The sequence below is a fragment of the Mobula hypostoma genome, chromosome 11 (genome assembly GCF_963921235.1).
Source record: "Mobula hypostoma chromosome 11, sMobHyp1.1, whole genome shotgun sequence".
NCBI lineage: Eukaryota > Metazoa > Chordata > Chondrichthyes > Myliobatiformes > Myliobatidae > Mobula > Mobula hypostoma.
The window spans coordinates 46,087,755-46,101,293 of NC_086107.1; the positions used below are offsets into that span (position 1 = coordinate 46,087,755).

A 13,539-nucleotide genomic window follows, 5' to 3' on the forward strand; every position below is an offset into this window, starting at 1 on the left:
GTACTGGTTAATAGGTTAATTGGTTATTGTAAATTGTCCTGTGATTAGGCTGGGCTTAAATCGGGGTTTGCTGGGCAGCATGGTTCGAAGGGCCAGAAGGGGCTATTCTGCATGGCACTTTAATTAATTAATTAATTGACCAGCTACCTAATCACATTTTCATTTTATGATTTATATCTCTTCTCAGAGTACTACCGTTTTCCATATCTTCTGATGCTGTCAATTCCTCATATTGCATTGTTTTCTAAACACTAGAGACCTATGGATTTCTTGAGCAAGTAGTCCAGAGACTCAAAGAGTGTGGAAGTGGTGACAAGTGCAGCAACTCATCAGATTTCGTTGCATTGAAACAGGTACTTACTGCCCATCTCTTGGTGCCTGCAGACAAAGAAATCAGTCTCCACATCCAGGCTCAGCGCCAGAACTTTCAAAATTTGGGTGGATAGTTCCTCACAGGTTCTGAACAATGACTCCAAACAATTTGAAAACTCAGGGACCTCTTTGATAGGCCATCTCTAATATGTATGAAAACAACATGATTTCAAGAAGTTTACAACATTTAACTTAATTTATTAAAGTTCAATAAACTTTACAAAGGCTATAACTAAAGATTAAGATGAAATTTTGTTTCTACCATATGCTAAGTAGTTGGCATTCTGATTACCATAACTGAGTTTGTAATTATGTATGGAATGGTAAAATGTGCTGCACATTTAGGGTGGATATCCTTGGATGAATCTTGTTGGGGACATAAAGATAGCAAGTTATTCTTTGTTTTGTTTCAGTTTTATGGTATAAGTATTTATCTCCTTTAATCTGAAGAAGGAGTTGCTTTCCTCATTTCTTTCAGTTATTTCTATTCTCAGTACAAGTATGAATGTGCTAAGGCCATAGATGTCTTGCAGAGAAATAGCATGGTTTAAATTGGATAAGGGAATTGCATTCATTTAGTGGCAGGAAGCAGTAGGATGACCTGATACAGGCATCCAGAATCATGAAGGACTAAAACAGGGAAATTACAACCTTTTTCCCAGACAAAGTGTGCTAAAAACAAGAGGGTATAAGCTTAACACTCACAAAATGCTGGAAGAACTCAGCATGTCAGATCAGAGGCAAGATATTTAAATGGAACATGAAGGCATCTTCTTCACACAAAATACGTTGTGTATTTGGAATGAGCTGCCAGAAATAGTGGATGAGGTGAGCTTTTTGGCAGTATTTAAAAGCCATCCAGTTAAGTAAAAGGGTACTAGAGGACCACAGTCCAAATGTCGGCAAGTGGGACAAGCTGGTTGGACATTGCAATTGTCATGAGCATGGAGGGACGAAGGGCCTGTTTCTAATTACTCTAATTTGATCCTCAGCTGCTAGGACTAAATGAGCGGGAGTTGGATAGAGAATTAAAATGGCAACTTTACTTCCACTTAAGAAGTGAACCAAAGGTGCTTTTTACTTTGTAAAAGACAATTCTACTCCACGAACTTTGGGCACTGCAGAGCTCCTCCATCAGTGAGCTGCTCGTTGATCAGAGTAGCTGGATTGGTGTTGGTGGCAGGGCTGGTCGAAATGTCGAAGGGTGTCTCCTGTCGGTTCTGCCTTCCAATGTTCAACTGGTTGAATGACAGGCTGGATTGCAGCATCTGCACAGTGCCAGGAGACTGTACCATTGATAGCCAGATATTGTTGTTCAGAGTCTTGGACTATATATCTGTTTTTTCTATGTCTGGCATGATTGATAATTAAATTTGATTTGAACTTCAGAAATTAATGCAAAGTAAAATGCACGTTAAATTCCTTTTTCAGCAGAACTTGGGAAGGAATTTCTTACTTTAGCTTCTAACCCCTTGCTTTCCAGTCCTAATGAAGGGTCTGAGAATGAAACGTTGACTTCTTATTCCCCTCCATATTTGCCGCCTGACCAGCTGAGTTCCTCCAGCATTTTGTGGACGATGACCTCAAGATACATTGTTTGCAGTCTTTTCCACTGGAATTATCCTGAAATCATGATCTAAAATACATTTTGAACCAGCCCAATTAAGAGTTACCTGATTGTTTTGCAATTCTTTACATGAAGTTGAAGTGTGTTAGTAATAGCGTACTAGTGCATAATTATTGCTCAGAAATTAACTTGCCTTAGAAAAAAATGTTTTCTAGATGTGGATGGTTTCATTCTCTGAATATTCCAAAGTAAACTATTTCTGAAAATGTTAAAATTATTTTAAAATTATGAGTGTTTAAAATTATGAGGAGGAATTGATAGAGTTGACGTGGAGAGGCTTTTTCCATTGAGAGTGGGGGAGATTCAAACAAGAGGACATGAGTTGAGAGCTAAAGGGCAAAAGTTTAGGGGTAACATGAGGAGGAACTTCTTTACTCAGAGAGTGGTGGCTGTGTGGAACGAGCTTCCAGCAGAAGTGGTTGAGGCAAGTTCGATGTTGTCGTTTAAAGTTAAATTGGATAGATATATGGACAGGAAGGGAATGGAGGGTTATGGACCGAGTGTAGGTTGGTGGGACTAGGTGAGAGTAGGAGCTCGGCACGGACTAGAAGGGTCAACATAGCCTGTTTCCGTGCTGTAATTGTTATATGGTTATATGGTTAGATGCATATCTTTAATACTTCAGTCTTTACTTTCATGATGTCTATTCAAATGTGTTTTTAACATTATACTAAGTAGAAAATTTTTCTAACATGCTTCTAGATGATTCATCCTTACAAATGTTTTAATGGTCTTGATTGCTTATCCTAACTGGAGTTTTCGTAGCTGTAGGACATCAGTAACCGTTGGGAAATGGGAAAGTCAGACTAATGATCAGCAGTCACTGTGAAGAACATTTTTTCATGTAAAGTTTAAGTACCAATACTTAGCCACTGACCATGACTCTGAGAAAAGGTTTACATGAATAGATTATATGTAGGCTTGAAGGTGAGAATTGGAATGAATTAATCGATCAGATGTGTTAACAGTTTATCTCTGATGCTGTTTAGCCAGTTGAATATATTTGTCATTTCCGTATTTCTAGTTTCTTGACTTTGCATTATTTTGCTTTTGCAGTAGAGGACTTGAACTTTAGGCATAAATGAGAGATTTCCTGCAACCTTCATGTGTTTGCATATTTTGGAAAGTAAAATTTTCTCCAGTGACACGACAGGAACTGCGTCATTCCTGGCCTGTAGACGATGACATGGGATACCAAAGCAAACTCAAACTGAATATGAGGTCTTACATCATTTGAAGTCAACGCTGATAAATTAAAGGCTTCTTTCAGGTCATTGAGATTTTCTGAATTTAAACTGTGAAGAGAAGAATATTTATATTTATTTAAACAACCATTCAGAATTGTTACACAATCCACCTCTCCCATTAATCCCAGTTTTTCTGTAACTGACAAAACATTATCATTATTAAAACTCTCACAGTTGAATCTACTGATATAAAAGTGAATATTCTTTGGTTGCCAAGAGTAAAGGGAATTAAACACATAAACATGTAACTAAGTAACAAAGATGAGGACTTTTTTTCTGGGTGGCAGGAAATGTCTAGTGGGAAACGCCTGGGACTGGATTAACCTGCAACTATCCTATATGGAAAGATCGAGTCCATTGAGCTTATATTCACTGCAGGTTAGAAGAAATAAAGTTCAACTCAAACTGTACAGAATTCTGACAGGTTTCAGTAAACAATGTAAGGAGTACGGTTACCCTTATTAAGGTGTCCAGAACCAGAACCCACACTAGAGGGTATAGGTCATGAAATTTCTCTACCACATAGGAATGTAGATGCAAGCTGGTGAGTTTCTGAACTTGGCTCATATGTCACAAAGCAGTGTGGAATGTGAACAGGAATTTGGTACTGAGATGGATGATCATGTTGGATGGAAAAAGTAGACTCAAAGGGCTGACTTGCCTTTGCTCTAATTTTGCTGTGCTCTATGTTTGAAACATAAATGCAAGTGGCCTGGAATGGGTTGAAAATATTAATTTATGGGTTTCAGCCACACATTATGAAAATCTGATCTCACAAACTAAATGTCCTTGTATCTGCAGTGAATCTTCCTTTCAACATTGCAGTTGACACAAAAATAGGGTTCTGCTGGAGAACGAGTTCAGGGAAAACTTACCTCTCTGTCTCAAAATCATACCAGCCATGGTGTGGCACTTCAGTGTCTTTTGAATGGGCATATTTTTGCTTAATCTCCTTAGGAAGTAGAAAGAACTTTCTGCAAATGTCTATTGCCCTAAACACCTGAGGAACAATTGTTTAGAATTATATATGCTGTATGACCAACTCGGTGAAATATATATGAATATTATTCTTTTATATGAACAAGCTAATGGCTAATGTACTGTGTCCCAACTTTGCATTTTATGTTCTATGACATTTTGTTTTCAGTTTAATGATTCCTCTCAGCTTCTCAGCTATTTCATTCACCATAGTTTCTCTTTTCTATTCTTACAGACCCCTCCCCCCAAAAAATTGAGTCCTTTTTAGTTGGTCTTTTTTTTTGGTGAAATTGTAATTTCATGAAATTATTGAAAGAAATTTATGAGCACAGAAGCTACACTATTAATAGGCTTCATTCTTAATGTTGTGCTTGGGATATATCCCCACAATGGGGAGCATGCCTTATGGGAATAGGTTGAGTGAACTCGGCCTTTTCTCCTTGGAGCGATGGAGGATGAGAGGTGACCTGATAGAGGTGTACAAGATAATGAGAAGCATTGATTGTGTGGATAGTCAGAGACTTTTCCCCGGGGCTGAAATGGCTAGCACGAGAGGGTATAGTTTTAAGATGCTTGGAAGTAGGAACAGAGGAGACGTCAGGGGTAAGTTTTTTACACAGAGAATGGTGAGGGCGTGGAATGGGCTGCCGGCGGCGGTGGTGGAGGTGGAAATGATAGGGTCTTTTAAGAGACTCCTGGATGGCTACATGGAGTTTTGAAAAATGGAGAGCTGTGGGTAAAGCCTAGGTAATTCTAAGGTAGGGACATGTTCGGCACAGCTTTGTGGGCCGAAGGACCTGTATTGTGCTGTATGTTTTCTATGTTTCTATATTTCTAAATTAGCATGAAATTGGTCAGGTAAAACCAGCAAGCCTGTAGCACTGCAATTCTGACTTAATGATGTGAAGAAAACATAGAGTTTTAAAGCTGCCTGTTTGCAAATGTTTGAGTAACTTCACACCATAATCCATCTGTATCTGTTAAACATTGGCTTTTGCAACATCTCCTTCGCAAGAAAGATGCAACAGAGTAATTTTATCTAATGAAGGCTCATCTGCAGACTGGATATAAATTAAAGGCCAGGATGTTACTGTTTAAGTCACCCACTTGAAGAACTTTATGTTGATAATTTCTTTCAGGTTAATTCAGGTGATATTTACCACATAATTCAATCTTCAGTTTTCTGATCACTATGGTGGTGCTGCTGAAGTATTGCCTAGAACAAGCGTGAACAACTCTTTCCCCATAAAATGTAGGATATTATGGGAGGGATTGGGGAAAGAGTATTTATTTGGGGCTCCAATTCAAAATAACTTCCAGTTCTTGAGTTCACAAATCAGTTGTGTGTGGAGTCAAATCCCTAGTGAGTTAACAGCAGCCTGTTCTTGCCTTCTATTCCACTCTTGGGTACATATGTGATTTAATGTACCTGATATTTAAGTGCAACAGATGACATTTTATCAAACTTTATACTGTATGAACGATCAAATATGGCATCTTAAACTGTTAAACTTTTAAGGCTATATCCAATATTTCCATATAAATGAGTAATTCTTTCAGAATTACTCATTCAGTCATTCAGCCAGAGACTCATTCTACCGAGATGCAACACAGAGCATCATAGGAAGTCATTCCTGCCTGTGGCCATCAAACTTTACAAACCCTCCCTTGGAGGGTCAGACACCCTGAGCCAATAGGCTGGTCCTGGACTTATTTCCTGGCATAATTTACATATTACTATTTAATTATTTATGGTTTTATCACTATTTAATTAAGGTGCAACTGTAACGAAAACCTATTTCCCTCGGGATCAATAAAGTATGACTATGACTAGAAGAGTAAATATACAGTATAATAGTCTTGTGAAGTTAACATAAATGTAAACTAAAATTAACAGCCTTCTTATATAATTACTATTTAGCAGACCAAGATGGCTCACAATATAATGAGATATTAACAAGAATACATACCTGCTCTTCTTTTATCCCAGTGTTTTTGAGGTAAACAAATCCATTTTTATTTAATTCCCTCATGAACTCTGTGGATAATCGTTTCATTTCATTGTCTGAGGGTTCAGCTTTACCCAAGGCAAATGAGCCAAAGTCAATGATTGCAATGCTCGTCCTCTTCCCCAGATTCTGGCTTCTTCACAACTTCCTGTAAACAATGACAGAATGAATGATTCTATCTGACACCGATATGGTTAAAGGTAGCTATTTTTATTTATCCACAGGAGATCAAAATGCCCAAGTTTTAAGGGTGTTATGAAGAACAGTAAAACAGACCTAAAATTGCATTCAAAAACATTGTTTCTCTCCTTCCTATTATGATAAGTTGTGATCTCTTTGTATATTTTTGGTCTTACCCATTTATGAATCATTTCCCTCCAAGAGAAAATGACATTCTCATTGTAACATAGTAGGAGGCTTTCAGCTCATTAAGTCCATGCTTGTTCTAGGCAGGGCAACCCCATCAGTGACATTCACCCTTGACTTAAAGCCCTGAACCCTGCAATTTATTCTTTCTCAGGTATCCAACAGCTTGCATTTAAGTACCGTATCTATAAAAAGGATAATTTACTGTCACCACTAACCCATCAGCACATCTTTGAGATGATTACATTTCCGCTGTAGTATATATGAACTTGCCTTACATTCCTGAAGTCCACTTAAAGCATCATTGGATGCTTTGTGATTTCCACCAATTGTTATTTACAAACACTTTGGACTTGGGTTTTCTACTCTGAAAGAAAAATTCTGACCGTTTACCCTAATTCTATGCCTATCTCTAAACTTCTAAAAGATCTTCATTCAGCACGCTACGATCCAAACTTGTCCAACTCCTCCTGATAGCTCATTACTCTGATCCATGTAAGCTCACAAACTCTGATCCCTGCCATTTTTCTTCCCATATCTGTAAAGGTTCTTCACTGTCACTAACTGCTTCACTACCTGCAACTCCACCATTTGTGCCACCTGCATGTGTATAGACTGCTAATAGATATTAACAAACTCGTTGACATTTCTGACCATAAGAGCAGAAGACTCTTATTCAGAGGAGCAGATTTAGGCAATTCAGTCCATCAAGTCTGCTCCACCATTCCTGATTCATTATTATCCCTCTTAATCTCATTCTCCTGCCTACACACTAATCAAGAATCTATGAACCTCAGCTTTAAATATACTCAATGACTTATCCTCCACAGGCACCCGTGGCTATGAATTCCACAGATTCACTGTCCTCTGACTAAAGAAATTCCTCCTCAGCTCTGTTCTAAGTGCACGTCCCTCTATTCTGAGGTTGTGCTCGCTGGTTCTGGACTCGCTCACAGTAGGAAACATCCTCTTAAAGTGTACTCTATCTGGGTCTTTTAATATTCGATAGGTTTCAATGAGATTCCCCCCTCTGATTTTTCTAAACCAACAATTGCAGGCCCAGAGCCACCAAATGCTCTCATAAATTAACCCTTTCTTTCCTAGAATAATTGGCGTGAACCTTCTCTGGACATTCTCTATTGACAGTACTTATTTTCTTAGATAAGGTACCCCAATCTGCTCACAATATTCCAAGTGCATCTGACCAATGCCTTATAAAACCTCAGTATCACATCCTTGCAGTTGTATTCTAGTCCTCTTGAAATGAATGTTAACATTGCATTTGCCTTCTTTACCACTGACTCAACCTGCAAGTAAGCCTTCAGGGAATCATGCACAAGGGCTCAAGTCTCTTTGCACCTCTGATTTTTGAATTTCCCTTGCACTTCCTTAGCTCTATCCACAGTGATTCAACACTTTCCAACCTTGTGTCACCCCTTTTCTAATGATTTGATTAGATTTTCTTACCAACACAACAACATCACCCTCTCTGCCTTACTGCCTGTCCTTTCAATACAATGTGCATCCTTGGACATTAAGCTCCCAGCTACAATCTTACAGCCATGATTCGGTGATGCCTACAACATCAAGCCTGTCAATATTTAACTGTGCTAAAAGTTCATCAACCTTATTCTGTATACTGCGCACATTCAAATATAACACCTTCAGTCCCGTATTCACCTTTTACGATTTTGTCCATTTTTATGTTGCAACTCATCCTGTTGATGGCAACTTTGCCCTCTCTTCACCCTCTCCTCACTACTCATTGCCTCTATTGGTAAACCAGCTATCTCATCTTCAGCAACTCCTTAGCCATGTATTAAACAGTATAATCTCCCCAGTTCTGACCTCACTAGTACATGGCACGGGTAGCAATCTGCAGATCAGAACTCCGGAGGCCCTGCCCTTTAACTTAGCAGCTAATTCCCTGAACTCACTATGCAGAATCTCGTTACTTGTCCTACCCATGTCATTGGTATCTGCATGGACCATGACTTCTGACTGTTCACTCTCCCACCTAAGAATACTGAGGACTTGATCCGAGATATCCTGGACCCCGGCATCCGGAAGACAACGTACTATCCGGGAATCCTGTTCTTGCCCACAGAGCCTCCTGTCCGTTCCCCTAACTAACGAATCCTCTATCACTACAGCATGCCTCTTCTCCTTCTCATCCCTTCTGAGTCACAGAGCCATACTCAGTGTCAGAGACCTGGCCTCAGTATACAAAGTGATATACCTGTTGTTGAGGGGGATAACCACAGGGGTACTCTGTACTGGCTCCTTAATCCCTTTCCCCTTCCTGACTGTCACCCAGTCCCCTGTGTCCTGCACCTTGGATGTAACTACTCTCTATATGTCCTATCTATCACCCCATCAGTTGGTGTGATTCGGAGTTTATCTAGTTCCAGCTCCAATTTCTTAACGCAGATTGTTAGACTGTCATGGTCCGGTCCATGAAGTCCGCATTTTGGTTCACGTTCTGGTCCATTGACCCTTGCTCCAGGTTTTCCTGTCTAGCCCTGTTTCTGTTCCTGTTGAGCTCTAATTGAGGCAGCTGATGCTCATTGGTCTGGCTGCATAAATACCTCCAGAGACCAGGGTGTGGCTGCTGGATTGTTCTTGTCCTTACTCCTTGTATCCCTTCCCCTGCCTTCTGTTTCCTCACCTGAAGCCTTGCCTTGTCTTGCCAGTAACTCTCGCCTCGCCTGAAGTTCTTGTCTCGCCTTGCATTGCCTGAAGCCTTGCCTTGTCTTGCCGGTAACTCTCGCCTCACCTGAAGTTCTTGTCTCGCCTTGCATTGCTTGAAGATTTGCCTTGTCTTGCTGGTAACTCTCGCCTCATCTCGCCTGAAGTCTTGTCTTGGAGCCACCCTGAACCTAGCTCCCTTCCTGTCCCATGTCTCCATTGGGTAAGCCAGGCCAGATTGCCATTACCCTGCAGTGGGTCCTGTCCCTTCCTGTCCCTTGCCTCCGTCAGGTAAGCCAGGCCAGATTGCTGTTACCCTGTGGTGGGTCCTGTCCCTTCCTGACCCTTGCCTCAGTCAGGTAAACCAGGCCAGATTGCTTTTACCCCTGTGGTGGGTTCTGTTCCTTGCCTCCATCAGGTAAGTCAGGTCAGATTGCCGTTACCCTGCAGTTGGTTCTGTCCCTTCCTGTCCCTCGCCTCCGTCGGGTGGAGATCTGCGCCCTGCCCAGGAGTACCGCGCCCTGCCCAGGAGAAGCTTCAAGACCCCAAGTCTCGAGCCTTTCCCCAAGCCAAGCTTCAAGACCCCAAGCCTCAAGTCTCTGGTCTCCAGCCTCCTGCCCAGGAGGAGCTTCAAGACCCCAAGCCTCGAGCCTCGCCCCAAGCCAAGCTTCAAGACCCCAAGCCTCAAGTCTCTGGTCTCAAGCCTCGCCTCAAGTCTCTGGTCTTCGGCCTCCTGCCCAGGAGGAGCTTCAAGACCCCAAGCCTCAACCCTCAACCCAAGCCAAACTTCAAGACCCCAAGCCGAAAGTCTCTGGTCTCAAGCCTCGCCACAAGTCTCTGGCTCAGAGTCCAAGCCGAGGCTCCGAGCTCTCTTGTCCAGTCCTGTTCCGGGTTCCCGGTTTTCATGTCCATGTCCTAGCCCTCACCCTGTATCCTAGTCCTGTCCCTAGTCCTTCAGTGTCTGTGTCTTGCACTTGGGTCCGTTCCCAGCCACCCCCTTATGACATAGACACTGTAGCTGGATGCACTTCTCGCAGTAGTAGTTGTCAGGGACATCGAAGGTCTCCCTGCCTTCCCACATCCCGCAAAAGGAGCATTCAGCTATCCTGCCTGGTATCTCTACTGTCCTAGCTGAGCAGATATAATGAAGAGAAGGAAAGAAAACCTTAATCTGGAGCTTTTCTTTTCTGTTGCTCTCTTTGACTGAAGCCTCTTTTCGCTGAAGCCTTGAAGAGCTAAAGCCTCAAAATCGTCACTCTGACTTGGCTCAATCAAATGCTGGCCTCTGCGCTTGCCCCTGCCTTCCTTAAATTTGCTCTGGCTAATCACCCTCAAATCCCGATTGGTCACTGGTCAAAGTTCTTTTCTGCTGTAGTGATCCACTGCTGGATTTTGTACTCAGGCAGTGGACCTGAGTGAAATCCCCTCTTTCCAATATGTGGATTGGTCGCTGGTCAAAGCTCTTGATAGGGGCGTATGATAGACTACCCAACAGTCTTAGGGAATCAGAGGATGATATTTGTAAAGAGATCGCAGGCCGTTGCAAGAAAGATAAGGTTGTTATAGTAAGTGATTTTAACTTTCCACATATTGACTAGAAATCCCATATTGTTAAAGTCTAGATGGGATGGAGTTCGTCAAATATGTTCAGGAAAGTTTCCTTCAATAGTATGAGATGTCCCAACATCAGAGGATGCGATACTGGACCTGATATTAAGGAACGAGACAGGACAGGTGACAGAGGTTTGTGCAGGGGAATGCTGTGCATCCAGTGACCATAATGCCATCAGTTTCAAAGTAAATGCGCAAGAATCTAGGTCTGGCCTGCAGGTTGAGTTTCTAAATTGGAGAAAGACCAATTTTGATGGAATCAGAAATTATCTGGAAAGTATGGATTAGGCAGGCTGTTTTCTCGCAAAGGTGTATTTGATAAGTGGGAGGCCTTCAGATATGAAATTTTGCGAGTACAAACCTTGTATGTGTCTGTCAGAATAAAAGGTAAAGATAACAAGTGTAGGGAATTTTGCTTTGCCAGAGATATTGAGGCCCTGGTTAAGAGAAAAAAGGATGTGCATGGCAGATAGAAGCAACGTGTGAGGTGTTTATGGAGTACAAGAAATGCAAGAGAACACCTCAGAAAGAAATCAGGAGGGATTAAAAAAAAGTCATGAAGTTGCTCCAGCAGACAAGGTGAAGGAGAATCCTGAGGGATTCTTCAAATATGTTAAGAGCAAATGAACTGCAAGGGACAAAATTGGTCAAAACAGATGGGGAGATCTTAAATATGTTCTTTGTGTCTTTATTTACTCAGGAGGTTGACACAGTTTATAGAAGTGAGGCAAAGCAGCATCAACTTCATTGCCCCTGTACAGATTAGAGGAGGAATCTTTGTTGTCCTGAGGCAAGTCAGGGTGTATAAATTCCCAGAGCCTGACAAAGTGTTCCCTCGGACCCTAAGGGAGGCAAGTGCAGAAATTGCCAAGGCCCTAGCATCCTTGGAGATATGCACAAGAAAATGAAAGGCATGAAAGGGAGAAGGAATGTGAGGAAGGAAAAGAGCAGGAACAAGAGCGGGATCACGACCAGGACTGTGATGGGAATCATGAGAGAAACAAGGATGAGAAAAGGAAGCGTGACTGAGAATAGTAAAAGAACTGTGGCCACGCCTGCCACGGAGGACCCCCCAGAACTTGAGATTGTTTTCACATCCAGAAGCCTCACCTGCCAGGTAGAGTGTGACCTCCTTTGTCAGGAGTGGTACTACTCTCTCCCTATTTATCCTTTAGTTTTTAGCATGTTAAAAGCAACCTTGGAATTTTCCTTAATCCTACTTGGCAAGGATATCTTATGCCCCTCCCTCAAATTTCCTGCTTGCTTCCCTTCATGGTTTGTTTATATTCCTCAAAGCTCCTGCAGGATTTCAGCTTCATAAACCTTCTGTTTTCTGATTTTGATAACCCTGGAGCGATTGCATTTTCTTTTTACTTTTGAGCTCTCCCCATTTTGCCAGAGGATGAGCTCTCCAGTATATCATTACTGGGTGCAGCTGCGGCTTTTTGTTTTCTGGTTAGTAATGCAACTCCTCCACACCTTTTGCCTTCTTCTCTATCACATCTAAAATATCGAAACCTCGGAACAGTGAACTGTCAGTCCTGTCCCTTTCACAACCATGTCTCTGTTGTGGTCACATCAAAGTTCCAAGCAGTGATCTAGATTCTAAGTTCATCTCCCTAAGCCATAATACTCCTTGCATTCAAATAAGCACACTTCCAGCCTCTCTGTCCCATAGTGGTCATTAACTTGTCTCTGCTTGTCCTTCCTTTCAGGTACTTCACACTACCTCTACTTACCTATTAATCCCCTGCCTGCTTCCTACCTCCCTGCCACTCAAGTTTACATCCTGCTGAACAACACAAATGAGCAGTTGAGTGAGAATATTAGTTCCCCCACATTTACAGTGCAACTCATCCCTCTTTTACAGGTCCCACCTGCCCTGGAAGAGAGCCCAAAGATCCATAATCTGAAGCCTTCCCTTCTACACCAACTCCTAAGGCACCCATTGGAATGCACTATCTTTCTAGTTCTTACCTTACTATCATGGATCTTGGGCAGTAATCCCAAAATTACAACCCTGGAACTGCTCTTTTTTAAAAATATGCTCGTGATTTGCCTCTGCCTTCTTACAAGCCTATTGACTTCTGAAGTCGAGAGAGTAGAACTGCCTCACTAGAAATTTTATTTTTTACTACGTCAGTGCACCACTATAACCAATTAATCTGTATGGATGGTATGCAAGTATATTTTTCACTGTATTCATTACATTTAACAATAATAAACCAATATAGTTAACCAGTCTAGCAGACTTAAGGAGAAGTAAACACATTACCTTGCCGATGAACTTTGAAAACTCTTTGGCTCGTACTCTCTGCTGCTAAAGCTGTTGGACTGAAATTGGCGAGCTCTTACCTGGAAACGAGTTTATAACTGCTCTGGCTCCCCCTCTCTGCTGCTAAGTCTGCCAGGCTGAAATTGATAAGATACTGCCTGCTGTTATTGTGTAGTTTAGCTGAATCATCTTTTAGCTTGAACCAAATACTGTTGATCTTTTATATAATCCTAAGCAATTTTATTTAGAGTATATTAGGACATACTTAAGTAGTGACAATGGTACAGTATATTATAAACATGATAAACAGTTGCTAAAATAAACTTAAATCAACATATATTGTACATAATGTACACAAAAAGTTAA

General features: G+C 41.4%; 1 protein-coding gene across 4 annotated transcripts in view; it reads right to left on the bottom strand.

Moving 5' to 3' along the window:
• The window catches only part of LOC134353696 (uncharacterized), a 30,408-nt gene extending 17,130 nt beyond the window's left edge, over positions 1–13,278 (bottom strand). For 2 of the 4 annotated variants that reach the window (XM_063061958.1, XM_063061955.1), the window contains exons 1-5: positions 13,174–13,278; positions 6,195–6,381; positions 4,122–4,246; positions 3,228–3,294; positions 362–515 (exon numbers count right to left, since the gene is read on the bottom strand). In XM_063061958.1, coding sequence (XP_062918028.1) covers positions 362–515; positions 3,228–3,294; positions 4,122–4,246; positions 6,195–6,281 — 433 coding nt within the window. In that variant the 5' untranslated portion in view covers positions 6,282–6,381; positions 13,174–13,278. Of the gene's footprint in view, positions 1–361; positions 516–3,227; positions 3,295–4,121; positions 4,247–6,194; positions 6,382–10,452; positions 10,564–13,173 lie in introns of those variants that run through there. The other 2 variants (XM_063061957.1, XM_063061956.1) reach the window with 2 other exon arrangements.
• Between the last annotated feature and the right edge of the window lie 261 nt (positions 13,279–13,539).